Consider the following 15,303-nt stretch of genomic DNA (forward strand, 5'->3'; position numbering starts at 1 on the left):
ATGCAAAAAGAGAGAGAGAGAATTCTGTACTTAAAATGCTAATTCAATCTAGAGTGGGTAATTCTAGTCCAGCAAGATGAAAGTTGTCTTTTGTTCCTCTGAAGGAGGAATTTACTATGGAAGTTTTCAAGTATGCTATAAAAGTGTCAATATCAGATCAGTGTGACATTTTGCATAGGTCCACTCTACACTTAATCTTCTGGATGGGGTGTTATGATGATAGCCTGGGACCAGGGAAAAGTTTATTGGCTCTGAAAACCACAGGTGTAAACACTGAAGGGTACAGGCTGAGGGTTTCTTAGTGCGACAGCTGGGAGCAAGCACGAACAATTTACATTTTATCCATCACTTTTGACTTTGGATTAACTTCTGAGAAATCCTGAATTTTGTAATCAAGTGTAAGTCAATTTCATTTGAAAAGTTCAACAGTTTCCTAAATAGTTCTATTTTTAATCTGCAATGTTGAATATTATGGGATTGTGAAGTGATCCCTTACTCCAGACTTTATATAAAATGGAATGTGTGAGTTGCCATCATTTGTTTTCACATTAAAATGTGTTGTAGCAATGAAAAGAAAGAAAAAACATATATTGCTTCTTTAAAAGGCATTGCAGAGAATACTCTCTAAATGCCAAAATCCATGTTCTCCTCTTCTTCCTGAACACACAACTAGCCCACATTCCTGAAAGGCCAGCCCCGCACTCCTGGCTAGCCACAGCCTTGGGAGTTCCAGTGAAGGCCTGGTCCATAATGTCTGCCACGCTATGTTCCCTGAGGCGAGGGGCAGTCCACCAGGGTGGTCACGAAGCAGTAAGTCAAAAGCAGCAATACCTCTCTCATCAGTCTGGGCTCCAGAGGGAGGAGGAGAGCTGTGGGCCATCCCGACCCTTCTTGGCTAGAAGAATCCTTGTCCACCCTACCTGAGTCGCGGCACATTGCACATTCATTTACTGGGGTAGACACCCTACCCTGACCATTGCAGACTGTACCACGTGTACTGCCTAAAACCAAAACAAAATTATTTCTAATTGGCAAACATACAGAAATTTGAATCAATTTTCTCTAGAAAAAAAAACATACAGAAATTTGAATCAATTTTCTCCTTGTAACAGTAGAAATTCTTATTTGCTGTTGGGTATTTCACAATTGCATTTCCCAAAGTGGGTTTATTTTCCACTTTGTCACCTGCTTCATGGGATCTAGAAAATGAACCAGGGAAAGTTAAGAACAGGAACTTAAAAAGATTATGAAATTGGGCCACAACTCACATGGCAGACGGGATTGAGATCATAATGATGCTTTGTCTCCACTCAAAAAGCTCAAAACAGACCGTGACTGAATGATTTCTGAATGATCAAAGGATGAGTCCCAGCTTTACCTGGAATTTTCCATGTTGGTTTGTCAAGATCCCTTTAATACTTACAAGCTTCAGTTTTCACATCTGTAACACCAGTTCCCCTGCCAACCTCTTTAGGTTATTGGATTTTAGTTACAAAAGTGATTTGGAAAATCTCTATACTAAGCCAATCTCCTGCTGGAGAATAGTTGTCAATACTATAATCTCAGGTTCTGGTGTGTGGACTAAAAGATTATCTCCCTAACAGTAACTAAAAAGCAGGACTACTTCTCTAGGAAAGTTCCTTCAAGTTTTCCATTAACCCATTGAGTCCCAAGTTTTCCATCCTATATAGCCCAATGCGACTAGTGGGTTAATAGAACATGGTGTCGCATGGTCTTTAGAGCACAGCAGGAATGAAGGACTCATCGTGCAAACTCAATGCTCCAGGTTTGCAGGCATGAAGATATGCTTTGCCTCATCTTTGGTCAAGAAGATTACCACATATATGCAGCCCATAAGGCTCATGTATTGAGTGTGATTTATAATTCTTGCCTTCTTGCATTCTACATAAAGAAAAGAAAACATAGAAAATGAAATCCCTCCCCCCCCCCAAAAAAAAAAAAAAAAAGAAAATGGAATCCCTGGATAAATCCATTTTCAGAATATCATCAAAAAATGGGCAATTTCCAACAGACAGTTTGCCTTGCCTCTTCTAATTATTGGCTAGAGGATCAAGGCATCCTAGGGTCTTCTTTTGTAACAGAATCTTCTAACCACTGCACAAGGAGTAAAAGCCCTCAGTAGGCTCAGACTAGGTCCAGTGTGTGCTAATGGAGTACCCCAGAAGGAATCCTCCAAAAAAAGCCTGAAAACTGAGACGGAATCTCACAAGGTCATCTTGGCCTGCCTTTGAATTAATTTAGACTTAATGTTGTTCGGTCCCTAGGACTGGAAACTAAGAACACCTCACCCACCTGGAGTATCTCCACCTAACCTCACCCTCTCTCCTCTTACACCTGACTCTTCCCTTTTGCCGTACCACTTGCCCCCATATGTTTATTATAGCGATGCCTCTTTTCCTCCCATGAAGATCTTGAAAATCTTGAAACCATGTGTTAAAGATGGCAGAACCTCTGTCAACCGGACTCCTAAATGGCTAAGTGGAGCAAACCCCCCAAAAACCAGGAACCACCTGTTTTAGTCAGCTTTTTCACTGCTGTAACTAAAAGGATCTGACCAGCACAATTGGAGAGGAGGAAGAGTTTATTTGAGGGCTTACAGTTTCAGAGTTCTCAATCCATAGACAGCCAGATCCATTCCTCAGGGCTCACGAAAGGTGAGGTTGAAGAGTGTGGCAGAGGGAAGCAGCTCACATCAGGAAGCAGAGAGTGTCTCCACTCTCCAGATACAAAATATAGCCACCCCACAATTCCCACCTCCTCCAACCACACCCTACACCCCAATTCCCACCTCCTCCAGCCACACCCTACACCCCAATTCCCACCTCCTCCAGCCACACCCTACCACTTCAGTTACCACTCAGTTAAACCCATCAGGGATTAATTCGCTGATTGGGTTAAGACTCTCACAATCCAATCATTTCTCCTCTGAACCTTCCTACATTGTCTCACGCGTGAGCTTTTGGGGATACCACACAACCAGACCATAACAGCACGTTGGTACTGTCTATGCCCCGTTGTGCCAGGGGACTGCTATAGGTTGACAAGAGACCACGGAGGAGCCTGGAGATGGGATGAGAAAGAGGGTTTGTGGAGAAATGCTTACAGGGGGCTGGTGGCCATGGGTCAGACAGGTACTCGGGCAGAAGTCCAGTGGTGATGACTGCACAGCTGTTTCGCCAGAAGGTTCTGCGACAACAGGCTAGACAGGTGGACCTCTGCCGCACACAGTGCCCCCAGCACCTCACCAGAAAGTAGTGCCTCCGATCCCTCCCCAAGCCTTGTCCAGATGCAGCTGCCCCGGGGGCACTTCCCTCTCCGCCATCACCACGCCAGTCCCCACAGGGAAAGTCTCCGGAGAGGCTGCAGAAGCAGCGAGGTCCTCAGCATCAGCTTGCTGAGCTCCTGGTCCGACCAGCCTCCCAGGAGCGACCGCTCTGGCACGCTTGCATAAAAGCAGCTTTAGAATCCCCAGCACAGGAGAGAGAAAGCCAAACACCATGTTATTGGACATTCCCACCCAGAATGGCTCCCATTCTTCCCTTAACTTGACTAGGTTTGGGGAACAGAAAGGGGCATTCAGAGATCTGGTGTTTATTGCCCCCCTTTTCTTTAAAGGGCAACACAAACTTACACTGATGGTCTGAGCAAGAATAGAACCTTTACTGTGTTTGAGCCAATAAACATTTGGAAGCCTACTTACAGCAGTTATCCTGTGATAAGCTAAAAAATACTTGTGTTGGGAGAGTATGCCATACAGAAACCTGAGATGTGGCAGGCTGGGAAGATGGAGCCCATGTCTGATGGCAGCAGATCGCTCAGCAGCACTCTGACTTTCACGTTCTGAGAGCATATGAAAAGCCTTTCAAACCAGGGACTTCAAGGAAAGGGATTAAATAACAGGGGTGTATATCAGTTGATGTTTGTGGCATTGAAAATGAATCACAAAAATTACTTAATTTTTTATATTTGCAGATGATAGGGTTGGTAGAAGTGGAAATCGATACATGAATTGAAGGTGTCAATGTGAATAGGTGTGTGCTTTCCTTCTAACACCAAGTGTGTGATGTCCTTTTCAATAAGTTACATCATTCCAATGTGGCTCAGTTCTTCAGTTTTCTGACACCAACGAATCATCCAACAACTCCATTCAATTCTGAGGTTGACTACCTGAGTTTGCATGCACCCCACAAGTTTAGAGCTCAGTCCCACAAGTCTGCCCCCACCTCAGACACCAGCCACGAAGAGGGGAAACTCTCTGGCCCTGGTTAACTCTTCCTGATCAAAAATAAAGTATGGATGGAAAAGACAGGATGTGACTCAGGATCATGACCAGTTGTGATCAGTGACAACCCAACAGAGGCCCACGGCGGGATAAGATGATAGTATAGGAAGCATTGTGGTTTTTCCTGCACATTTTTGTCTAGCAACCTGCAAATCTGGGAGTGCCCAGGACCCTCCCTTCTTGAGTTAGAGAATCAGAATGACTCACATAACTCAAAACACTGCTCTACGAATGATTATGGTTTTATTATAAAGAAAACAACTCCAGAACGGCCAAAGAGGGGAGCTGCGTGGCGCCAGGGTGAGCGCGGCAGGAGCGGGATGGGCGCAGGGGGAGGAGCAGCGCATGCACCTTCAGCTCCCAGCACGTGGGCGTCTTCGCCGCCCAGCCCAGTTGCTCAGGGGATTTCTGAGCGTTCACTGTGCAGGCGTGACATTGCATCGTTGGCCCTTGTTGATGTGCTCGATCTTCCTTTCTTCTCGTCTCCCCAGAGGTCGAGAAGTGGGGCTGAAAGATCTAACCCTCTAATCCTGAGGCTGGTTTTTAAAAGATGCTCTTCTCACTCAGGAATACCAGGGGTTTATGACTCTGGACCAAGAACTGGAGGCGAAGACCAAATGCGCCATTTTGCCATGCCACGACACGCAGGCCCACGTGAAGGGGAAGCGTTTCCCGAGGGCCAGCCGAGGCGAGCGCGGAGAAGGGGCGCCCAGGGCTCAGGGGACCCGGCTGCTGGCGGCCCCCGCGGGAGGCGCATCAGGAAGCAGGAGCTCTAAGGTCCTGGGACCCAGGCAGGGCTCCTCGCCCTCCTCGCCGGCCTGAGTCTTGCTTCTGGATGCGGACCTGGGGCTCTTCCTCCTCCCCGGATCCCGAGTCCTCACTGCTGACAACTGCACAGAGAAACTCCGTCGGGGAGGGATCCACACCACGGGGACACTGGAGAAGACAGTCGCTTGGGAAACTGAGGCAGTGATCGTTCCAGCTACCGTCACTGCACAGCAAGAGGGCCCCTGTGGCCAGCCTTGTTGGTCTTGACCTCCGTTTCCTGTCCTTCCCTCCCTTCTTCCTTCCCAGCGGTCTCCACCCATTCCCCTGCCTCTGCCAGCTCCGCTCCTTTGCCTTCTCTGCCCCTGCGTTCCCCTCTCTGGCGCTCCTGGCGCTGCCCTGCCTCCATTCTCACACCTCCGCCCCAGGACACACCCTGGCATCCCTGCCTGCGCACGTCCTCTCAGCCATGTTCCCCCGCACGGCTCTCTCAGTACCCTCTCATTTCCCACAAACGCTCCTTGTTTCGTGTAAGTTCTCTGAACTGAGTCCAGGTCTCTCTGCATTCCTCCTGTGCGCCCCAGGCCACTGACTAGACTCCCACAACATGCCCAAGCTGTCACCTCTGGTGTCCCTCACAAGGGTCCCAGGGGACCTGTCAGTCCTATCTATGATTTCACTCGCTTGGCTCTGCACAGTCCTCGCCTTCTGCTGGTCCTCCAGACACACAAGGGACGTTTGCACCAGCTTCTCATATCTGCATCGCTTTGCCCCTAGAACAAAGAATGACTCTTAAAGAATTTGCATCTGTCCCCCTCAAAAAGCCACATGGTACCAGGTCACCCTCTCCCTGCACTTGACCTCAGAGGATGACTCCAGCCAGCTCACCTCCTTGCCCCAGCTTCCCTCTGTCTGCACCTGGCTTTCTGCCCTCCCTCTATCAAGTGCTGTTCTTTTCACCCTGAACTCTGTATTTTTTCTCTTTTGCCTTTACCTGCTGTACTCATTTACTTACTGATAATTACCTTGGTTAAACTTGATGTTCTTAATATAATTAACTTAATTCCTAACTTAAGATCTTGACTTCTCAAATTCTCAACAAGACTCCTAAAGCACAAGAAGTAAAATCAAGAATCAATAAATGGGATAGATGCAAACTAAAAAGCATCTTCACAGCAAAGGAAACAATCAATAATGTGAAGAGAGAGCCCATAGATTGAGAGAAAATCTTTATCACACACACCTCAGATACAGCACTCATCTCCAGAATGTATAAAGAACTAAAAAAACCTAACACCAAAAAAAACAAATAACCCAATTGACAAATGGGCAAAAGAACTGAACAGGCACTTCATGGAAGAAGAATATGATCGACCAACAAATATTGAAAAAAAATGTTCAACATCACTAGCAAGTAGAGAAATGCAAATTAAAACTACACTGAGATATCATCTCACTTCAGTCAGAATGGCAATTATCAAGAATACAAGTAATAATAAATGTTCACAAGGATGTGGGGAAAAAGGATCACTCATACATTGCTGGTGGGACTGTAAATTGATGCAAACACTCTGGAAAGCAGTATAGCGATTTCTCAGAACACTTGGAATGGAACCTACACATGACCCAGTTATCCCACTCCTCAGTATATACCCAAAGGACTTAAACTTAGCATAATATAGTGACCAGGCCATACCAATATTTATAGCAACTCAATTCAAAATAGCTAAGCTGTGAAATCAAACTAGATGCCCTTCCACAGATGAATAGATAAAGAAAGTGTGGTATATACACACAATGGAATATTACTCAGTCATAAAAAAGAATGACTTTATGACTTTCCTGAGGCTGGATCTGGAGATTATCATGCTAAGTGAAATAAACCAATTCCAAAAAAAAAAAAAAACCAAAACAAATGCCAAATGTTCTCTCAGATATGCGGATGCTAACACACAATAAGGGACAGGGAGGGAAGAACAGAAGTCCATTGGATTAAACAAAGGGGAATGAGGGAAAGAGAGGGAGAATGGGCATAGGAAAGACGGTAGAATGAATGGGATAAAACTTTCCTATGTTCATATATGAATACACAATCAGTGTAATTATGTACAACCACAGAATGGGAAGTTATACTCCATGTATGTTTAATGTGTCAAAATATGTTCTACTGTCATGTGTAACTAAAAAGAACAAATAATTTTAAAAAGACCTTAAGTTCTTAATTCTTATGATAATTTTCACAAAGGCAACTTATTACATATACAGTGGACCCTCCAATTCTTGGGTTCTGCATCCACAGATTCAGTCAAGCTCAGATCAAAAATATATTACATCTGTACTAAACATGTATAAGCTTATTTTTCTTGTCATCATCTCCTAGATAATAGAGTAAAACAACTAAATTGCATTCATAGTGTATTAGGTATTATAAGTTACCTGGAGATAATTTAAAGTACACAGGAGGATTGTGTAGGCAAATACTATGATATTTTATAGAAGGGACTCAAGCATCCATGGATTTTGGTATCCACGGGGAGGGAAAACTGATACTGAGGTACAACGGTCCACGTAAGTACAATTCTTAAAACTATTTTTGTGAAATTGTCAATATGAAGACCTCAATAGTCTCACGTTTACCAAAACACGTGTCCGGTTTTCGGGGTACTGAAATGTGAATACTTTCATTTCCTGCGTAATAGTAACTGAGGTTCCATTACGTGCCAGACCCCATGCTAGGTGAGAGGGCACGGTAGGAAGAGGCCAGCTGCGGTGCCTGCCCCCGTCACACAGTCCACCACAGATGGCGCCAGCTAACCCTCCCGCAGAGCCAGCCGGGAGTGCTGCCTCCTGGGAAGTGGTGCCAACCTGAGTGAGCAGCGGGTCGAGGCTTTCTGAAGCCAGCACCACGAGCACCACGTAGGCCACATTAGGGCAGAGATTGGAAGGAAGAAAACAGATGCAAATGGAAGACAGAGCGCGGCAGAAGCAACTGGAGTCGCAGAAGTCAGCAGGACGTCTGGGGTGAAAGAATAAAGGCTGGGGACATGCGAAGGACCCCTGCCGCCCGAGCCCTGGAAGCTCCTGAAGGGCGTTCCTCGGATCCCAGGCTTTGTGAGAGTCGCTGGTTTAGGTAGAAAAGTGGCCTGAACACATCCGTAAGCTCCATCAGCTGAAGCTGAAGAGAGAGTTGTCAGCACACTGATTTGCATTACAGCACTAGCAACAGAAAAAAAATGGTCACGTTATTGCCAGGGCATGTCCACAGAGCTGAGTAACTGATGGGACCTGACACCGAAGGACAGGAAGACTCAGGACAACTCCTGAGTTTCTTGCTTGAAAAACTGGACGTGGGTCCACATGAGCAAGGAGCAAACCCTGGCAGAGGAGGAGGAGGAGGATCAGGTGGAGGGGACCTAGTTCCATGGGGACGTTGAGCTGTTTGGGTTGCCCTAAACTGGAGACTTCTGGAAGGGTCCAGGCGAGGTTCGTTCCAGGTTATTAGGTGAGTGAGCTGAGAGGACAGGTCTGGCTGGCAGGATGTATCTGGGGCCACTTGGCTAAGGAAGATGGAAGCTGACGGAAGTCACGGGCGGGTCAGCTCTCGGCTCTTAGTGTTGGCACCTCTGAGAGCTGGCAGCCCCCCCACCGGCATTCAGTGTTAGGCTCTAAGCACTTGGCTGACTCAGTTGGAGACAGAAATCATGAATAGGCAAAGTAAAATCATCTGAATGGCCTTAATTGGGGCTTAGGCTGCAGCACAAGGGAGGAAGTTGACGAGGTGGGCATCCCCGGACCGACTCTGAAGGATGAGCAGAAGGAAGCTTGTGCAGGCAGAAGCGCGCAAGCTCACGCAGGCGCAGTCAGCTGCTCAGGGCAGGGTGTCTGCGCCCTCGCGCAGGTTCTGTGCTCTCAGCCCTGGTGTGTGCTCTTGACTCAGCGCATGCGTGCTGGGTCCTCTGCGGTCAGCTGTCGTGAGGCGGAGAGGTGCTCACCCCAGGAGCTGGTGGGAACCCCAGCAAATGCCTTGAGGGCACCTCAGTGAGCAGTTGCATCTGAAGCAGGGTTGCCTCAGCAGCCGAAGAAGCGGGAATGACAGTCCCTGTACAATGACAGCCCCACCAGGTATGGGGCTGCAGAGGCAGCAGCAGCAACGCCCTGGCCCTCCCCGCACCTTGTCCCACAGGCCTACCCTCAGCTGCTTGGCTGCATCTAGGGGCAGCAGCAGCGGCTGTCAGCCGGGGCCGTGCAGGGAGCTGGGGGGACCTCTTCTCCCTCCACAGTGATCTAATCAAGTAACGAGTTGTGTAGAGCATGGATTCAGACCCGGTTACCTCGTCCACCGAGGCTGGACGAGGATGGTAGGCCGGCCATCTCTTCCAACCCGTCCTCTTTTTTCATTTGGAGAACACTGAACTCACCAGCACCTGAGGGGAAAAAGGAGAGGAGTGACCAGAGCCATGGCTGAGAAATAACTATGGAGTGTCCACCCAGAGCCCTGCGGTTGGACACTTGGACACTACAGAGGACATACTCCTCACCCAGGAGCCCAGCTGGACTCCAGCCAAGTCCTGCTCTGAGCTGCTTCTTCCCAGCTTGTTAGACCTCATTCTCTCCCTCCTCCTCAGTGGCCACCAGGATCAGGACCCAGGAGAGACCGCTGCTTCCACCGTAGGAAAGCACTTCTGCGTCTTGGGCTCCACCAGCTTCCCTCTCCTCGATTTCTCCTGTGTCCTGTTTCCCTTTCTCCCTCACCTCCAGAGATGCTTCCCAGCTCATTCCTCACCCTCTGCTCCCTTTCCAGCTCTCTTCCTCTAAACTCTCCCATCCTAGGTCTCAGTCTCCAATCCTATTTTCTTGGTCTCTCTGTGATTTTTTTTTTCTGTCCTCCCACAGAAATTATTAGCTATTCTTTTTTTTTTTTTTTTTTTTTTTTTTTTTTTTGTGGTGCTGGGGATTGAACCCAAGGCCTTGTGCTTGCAAGGCAAGCACTCTACCAACTGAGCTATATCCCCAGCCAACTAGCTATTCTTTTTAGTTGTGCCAGTGTCTCCTTGCACTGGACACTGGTGCGTTCTTCTGCTGTCCTTTGGGGCTTCCTCTTCCATCACTGATCGTGTGACTCAGCCCCTGCTCCTGACTGTACTACAGTGCCCACCACTGGTCACCCATGTAAATGCCAGCACATCATCAGGCTTACCTGCTGGGGCACAGTCAGACTTTTCTTATTGAGGTTCAAGAGCTTTCACTGGGCTGCAGATTGAGTGTTCTGTCTTTATATGTGTTGACTTCACATCCCAGAGAGGTTTCAAGGTTCTAGTTCTAGTTCCAGACTGGACGGCTCCTAGATGACATAATGGCTTCATAAATATGGCATTGTGACTTTATGAATTAAAAACCTGAAGTCTTAAATACATTGATAAATTAATCAAATATTTAGGCCCAGAATCCTCCCTAGGTAACTCAGAGGATCAAGAGCCTGCTATTTAAATCCTGAACTTGGAGAAGGTACAGATGCAAAGACTGAAAGTTCTGAGTGATCAGTTACACAGGAAGCAGCCTCATAGCACATTCCAGAAGGGAGTAAGACAGCAAAGGCCCCCCCAGGAGGCAACAGCCACAGACCGTTGGAAGACCAGGGACCTGAGTGTTGTGGCCAGGTCAGTCTTTGTAGGAAAGAGTTCTCACCACTTCCTAGGGGAAGAAATCAGAAGTTCATTTCAGAAACTGAAGGATAGGTTTTGCCATTCTCGCTTTTGTCTCAACAATGCAGATGTTAAAGACCCCACCCAAGTGTCAATCCAGGCTCACCTGGAGTTGACAGGTTCCCTCCTGATTCTTGAAGTGAGATTCCAGCCCCAAGAGTGGGGTCTAGGTCAGCTGCACAGTCTCCCTGGACCACCTCACTAGTGTCCTCTGTGAAGCACTCTGGCACCTGGAGATGGCCTACTGAGTTCCTAGGAGCCCTGGCCGCCTGGTTCCCTCCCCATTTTACACTGCGGCCTCATCTGCACGGCCGAGGCTCTTCCTCGGTGGCCTCCATGAGGATCAGTGCCTGGTCTGCCTCCACTTCCTTTATCGCTTGGCATCCTTCGTTTCCTTTATCTTCCTCTCTGCGTATATTTCCCTATCTTTGTTTCATGTTGCTGCCTTGTTCGTTAGACGCCCTGGGCAGCAGTACGGAGCTAAGCACCCAGGTTCTGGGTTCAGAATGCCTGGGTTCCCCCTTGCCCATTTAACCCAGGCAAGTGCCATAACAGTCTCTCCAGACTTCAGCGTCCTCATTTGCAAAAAGGGCAATTAATGATAACCGTCTCCCACGGCTGCCGAAGCACAGAATCCACAAGAGCTCAGTCAGGATGAGCTGTTAATAACGCAGTTCCTGTGGGTCCTTACTCCTTTCTTCTCTCTCACCCCTCCCCTCCTTCCTGCTCCTCTCTCTTAAAGAACCCTTCTCTTCTCACATGTCTGCCACTTCCTCTCTCTCTCTCTTTTCGTGTCTACTTTCCCCCCGAAATATTCCAGCTCTTAAACAACAACTACCATATTTATTTATTCCATTTTTCATTTAAGTATTTGTTGATTGTGGTGCTGGGGGTTGAAGCCAGGGCCCTGCACATGCTAGGCAAGCACTCTACCGCTGAGCTGCACCCCCAGCCCCAGCTCCCACATTTATACCAGTCTCTCCTGCCATCTCCAAGGGCTCCTCTTGACACTCTGCTTGATAGGCCCCTTCAAAGCTTCCCACGGACGCACTCTTAGACTCATAATTCATTCAGATTCCTAGTCCACCCACACCCCACAGGTTATTGGAGAGAAAGTCCCTCTCGTCCACCTCTTGATATCTGTTTTGCGTTCTCATGGAGTCAGGCCATTTGGAATCAATATGAATCAATACTCCTCCACCTTCACTCCCTCCCCAGCATCCATCCTTCCCTGTACAGCACAGTGCCCTGTCTCCATTTCCTCTTAGTCAACATTAAAACCAAGTGTTTATGCAGTCATAAGTACCTTGCTCATGGCTTGGCTGAGTGATGGACATTTTTTGCCTCCCTTCTGTGTTACTTTTCTGGGGAAAATATTTGTCTTGGAACACTGAACAGAGGGAAAAATCAATTAGCATTTTCAGGCAAGAGATCAGGAATATCATCTCACAATTACATGGAGGGAGCACTTGGGAATTATTGTTTTTCAGTGGAGAATTCCTAACCCTTGGGTCACTCTAAATTTCTGTGGCTCGAGACTTGAAATAATTTATCCCTTCCTCTTGGACAGCCAAGGGGGGAAAGCAAACCAAACCACTGAAATCCTGTAGGTGATGAATGTCTCAGTTTGAAAGGATGGGGAAGCAGCAGAAAATCACAAATAGTAACTAATAGCCCAACAAGATGGTCACAAAGGAGTGAAAGTTTATCTCAATTAAAATTCTATAAATGGACTATTCCTATGAACTTAGGGAAGAAACAGAGATTTCTAAAGAAGGGCTAAGGTCTTAGAGAGATCCAAATAGATAAGAGAAAAAGGCCAAAATGGCTTTAAAGATGGAGTTAGAGTAGGGAGAGTTTGGGCCTCACTGGGTAAGGAGGAATGAGCAGATGCCAGAGACACAACAGAGGAGCTGGGAAGGAAAGACAGGCTTCCCAGGGGTGGCCCAGGTCCTAGCAGCAAAGGAAGGACTCTGGAAGCTAAAGCTCTGGGAACGGCCTGTGAGGCCTTAACCAGGAGCCTGGAAGGGGGTCAAGGAGCAGAAGCCAGGAGACTGGGCTAGTGAGTTCACACTGCCCAGTGCAGGCCCTGGGACCCAGCAAGTAGTTCACCAATACTTGTTAAGTAAATGAACGAAAAGTGGAGGTAGACACCAAAGGGAGAGGGGAGAGTTGTTACCATTTTCAAAGCTTCTATAAATCGGTATCAAACCAGGATACTCCTTCAGGTTAACTTTGCTGAACAGGGCTTGTAGAAGTGACCAATCAAACACCTTCTCCAGGTGGCCAAGAACATGGTACACCACTCTGGCTATAGGAACTAAGTTTTTAGAAGCTTCTTGAGAATCCTTTCAAAAAAAAAAAAATGGAAAAAGTTAATCAATCATAACTTTAAACAGAGGAAGTCATCTCACAGAAGCTCTATTTTCTCAATGTAACTAGACAATAATTTTTCATGCAATATTTTAGACCTTTTTAAATATTTGATCACCTGTTTAAAAGAATAAGTAGGCCCTGTCTCTTGACTTTCAAATTCTCCTCCTGCCTAGGAAGTTTCAAGAATGGATTTGTAGTAATTCTGTTGACTGCACAGCAATCACTGTAACCTCCCCTAACACACCCCATCTCAGGTATGAGAAGTCCTGGAATTTCTCTCAGGAGTGGGAGATGGTTCTGCCCTGGCTGTAAACAACACAAGGGAAGGACACAATCCCACAGGGAAGAGATGGCTTCCTCCTCCACATCTTCAGGAGGACCCACCGATTAAGCTTATTGAACCCCAAGTCTTCAGAATCACCTAACAAAATCTGAACTCTTTGCAGGAGACAATAGAAAAAGCCTGATTTTGTTTTATAATGGTGCAAATTCCCCAGGTATTTCATCTAACCTAAGTAAACAATATAGGAAAACACAGCTCCAGTCTCCTAATTATTTTAATCTTGCTTATGAGCTTCATTGAGCCATATCGCCATTACCATCCACCCCTACCCTAACCTGTGCCTCAGAAAAGATCTTTGGTAGAAACAGAGGTGTCTGTAATGACCTCTTCTTGTTCTGCCATCTTCTGCCTTGGAAGGTGATGGAGGTGAAAGGGCCTTCCCATGAAAGGCATGAAAGGCCTCTCAGCCAGTTAGTGATGTACTAAACTTTGAATCCTCAAAGTCGAACATAGATTGATGTGGGGCTGGATTACGGTGGGGTTATGTAATAAACTTCACTTACAGCATAGATTTTGTCGGTGATAAAGGAGCGGTCTCTGAGGCCATCTAGGAAAGGAAATAGCTATGTTATTGCAGTTGCTATCTCCACTTTATTTTCCTTGAAGTAGTTGAAAAATATTTCACAAAATATCTCCTTATTCTGGACCATTGCAAACATCCTAAGGAAAAAAAATACAATGAGAAAAAAAAAATCAAGATTTCAACTGAGATTTCATCTCACTCCAGTCAGAACGGCAGTCATCCAGAATACAACTAATAAAAGCACTGGCAAGAATGTGGGGGCAATGTACACATTGTTGATGGGACTGCACATTAGAACAACCACTCTGGAAAACAGTATGGAGATTCCTCAAAAACCTTGGAGTGCAACCACCATCTGACCACCAAAAGAACTAAAATCAGCATGCTGTAGTGACACAGGCACATCAGTGTTTACGGCGGCACAACTCACGATAACCAAGTTATGGAACCAGCCCATGTGCCCAACAGATAAACAGATAAAGAAAATGGAGTTATACTCAGCCATAAAGATGAACGAAATTATGGCATTTGCTGGTAAATAAATGGAATTGGAGAAATCATATGAAGTGAAATAAGACTCAGAAAGTCAAGGGTCAAATGTGTTCTCTCACATATGGAAGCTAGACCAAAACAGAGGACAAAGGAGGGCATCCCATGAAAATAGAAGAGATATCAGTAGAGTAAAGGAAGGGGATTTAGAAAGAGGGAGGAGAGACAGGAAGAGAGAAACAATGGAATGAATGGATCAAATTATGCTATGTACATATATGAATATACCACACTGAATTCCACCTTTCTGTGTGTCTATCAAGCACTAATTTTTAAAGAATACTATAAAAGAAATAGAAGTATAGTAGAAGAAGAAGAACGGGGGTATGGAGGAGGGGAGGGAAAGGAAAAGTACTGGGGATGGAGGTGGAGCAAATTATATCCCATGCTTGTACAATTACGTCAAAATGAACCCTAATATTATGTATAATGCTCTAATAAAAACATAAAAAGTAAAAAGATTTCAAGATGATTTTCCGGTCAAAAAAACCCCAATCCAGATGACTTCACTCATACGTTGTTCAAAACATACATTTAAACAAGACTATTATCAAACTTACCCAAACTCAACGAACAAAGAAAACAGAATACACTTGTTCTATGGAAAGACAGCATAATCCTGATGCAAAAAATCGACAAAGACATTACAAAAAGGAAAAGTATAGGTCAAATCTCTCATTGACGTAGATGAGAAAACTCCAATAAAACATCAGCAGCTCAAATCCAGCAATAGAAAAAAGGG

At 46.2% G+C, this 15,303-nt stretch overlaps 1 protein-coding gene across 1 annotated transcript in view; it reads right to left on the reverse strand.

Annotated features, from left to right (window-relative positions):
* Nucleotides 1–10,432: 10,432 nt before the first annotated feature.
* LOC306655793 (uncharacterized protein) overlaps nucleotides 10,433–15,303 on the reverse strand; it is a gene marked incomplete at its 5' end in the record, with an annotated part of 33,781 nt that continues 28,910 nt past the window's right edge. The window contains 4 exons of the mRNA XM_079130403.1: nucleotides 10,433–10,759; nucleotides 12,077–12,160; nucleotides 12,950–13,118; nucleotides 13,993–14,036. Coding sequence (XP_078986529.1) covers nucleotides 10,548–10,759; nucleotides 12,077–12,160; nucleotides 12,950–13,118; nucleotides 13,993–14,036 — 509 coding nt within the window. The 3' untranslated portion in view covers nucleotides 10,433–10,547. The remainder of the gene's footprint in view (nucleotides 10,760–12,076; nucleotides 12,161–12,949; nucleotides 13,119–13,992; nucleotides 14,037–15,303) is intronic.

The sequence above is a fragment of the Sciurus vulgaris genome (assembly GCF_902686455.1).
Source record: "Sciurus vulgaris genome assembly, chromosome: 3".
In the NCBI taxonomy this organism is placed as follows: Eukaryota; Metazoa; Chordata; class Mammalia; order Rodentia; family Sciuridae; genus Sciurus; species Sciurus vulgaris.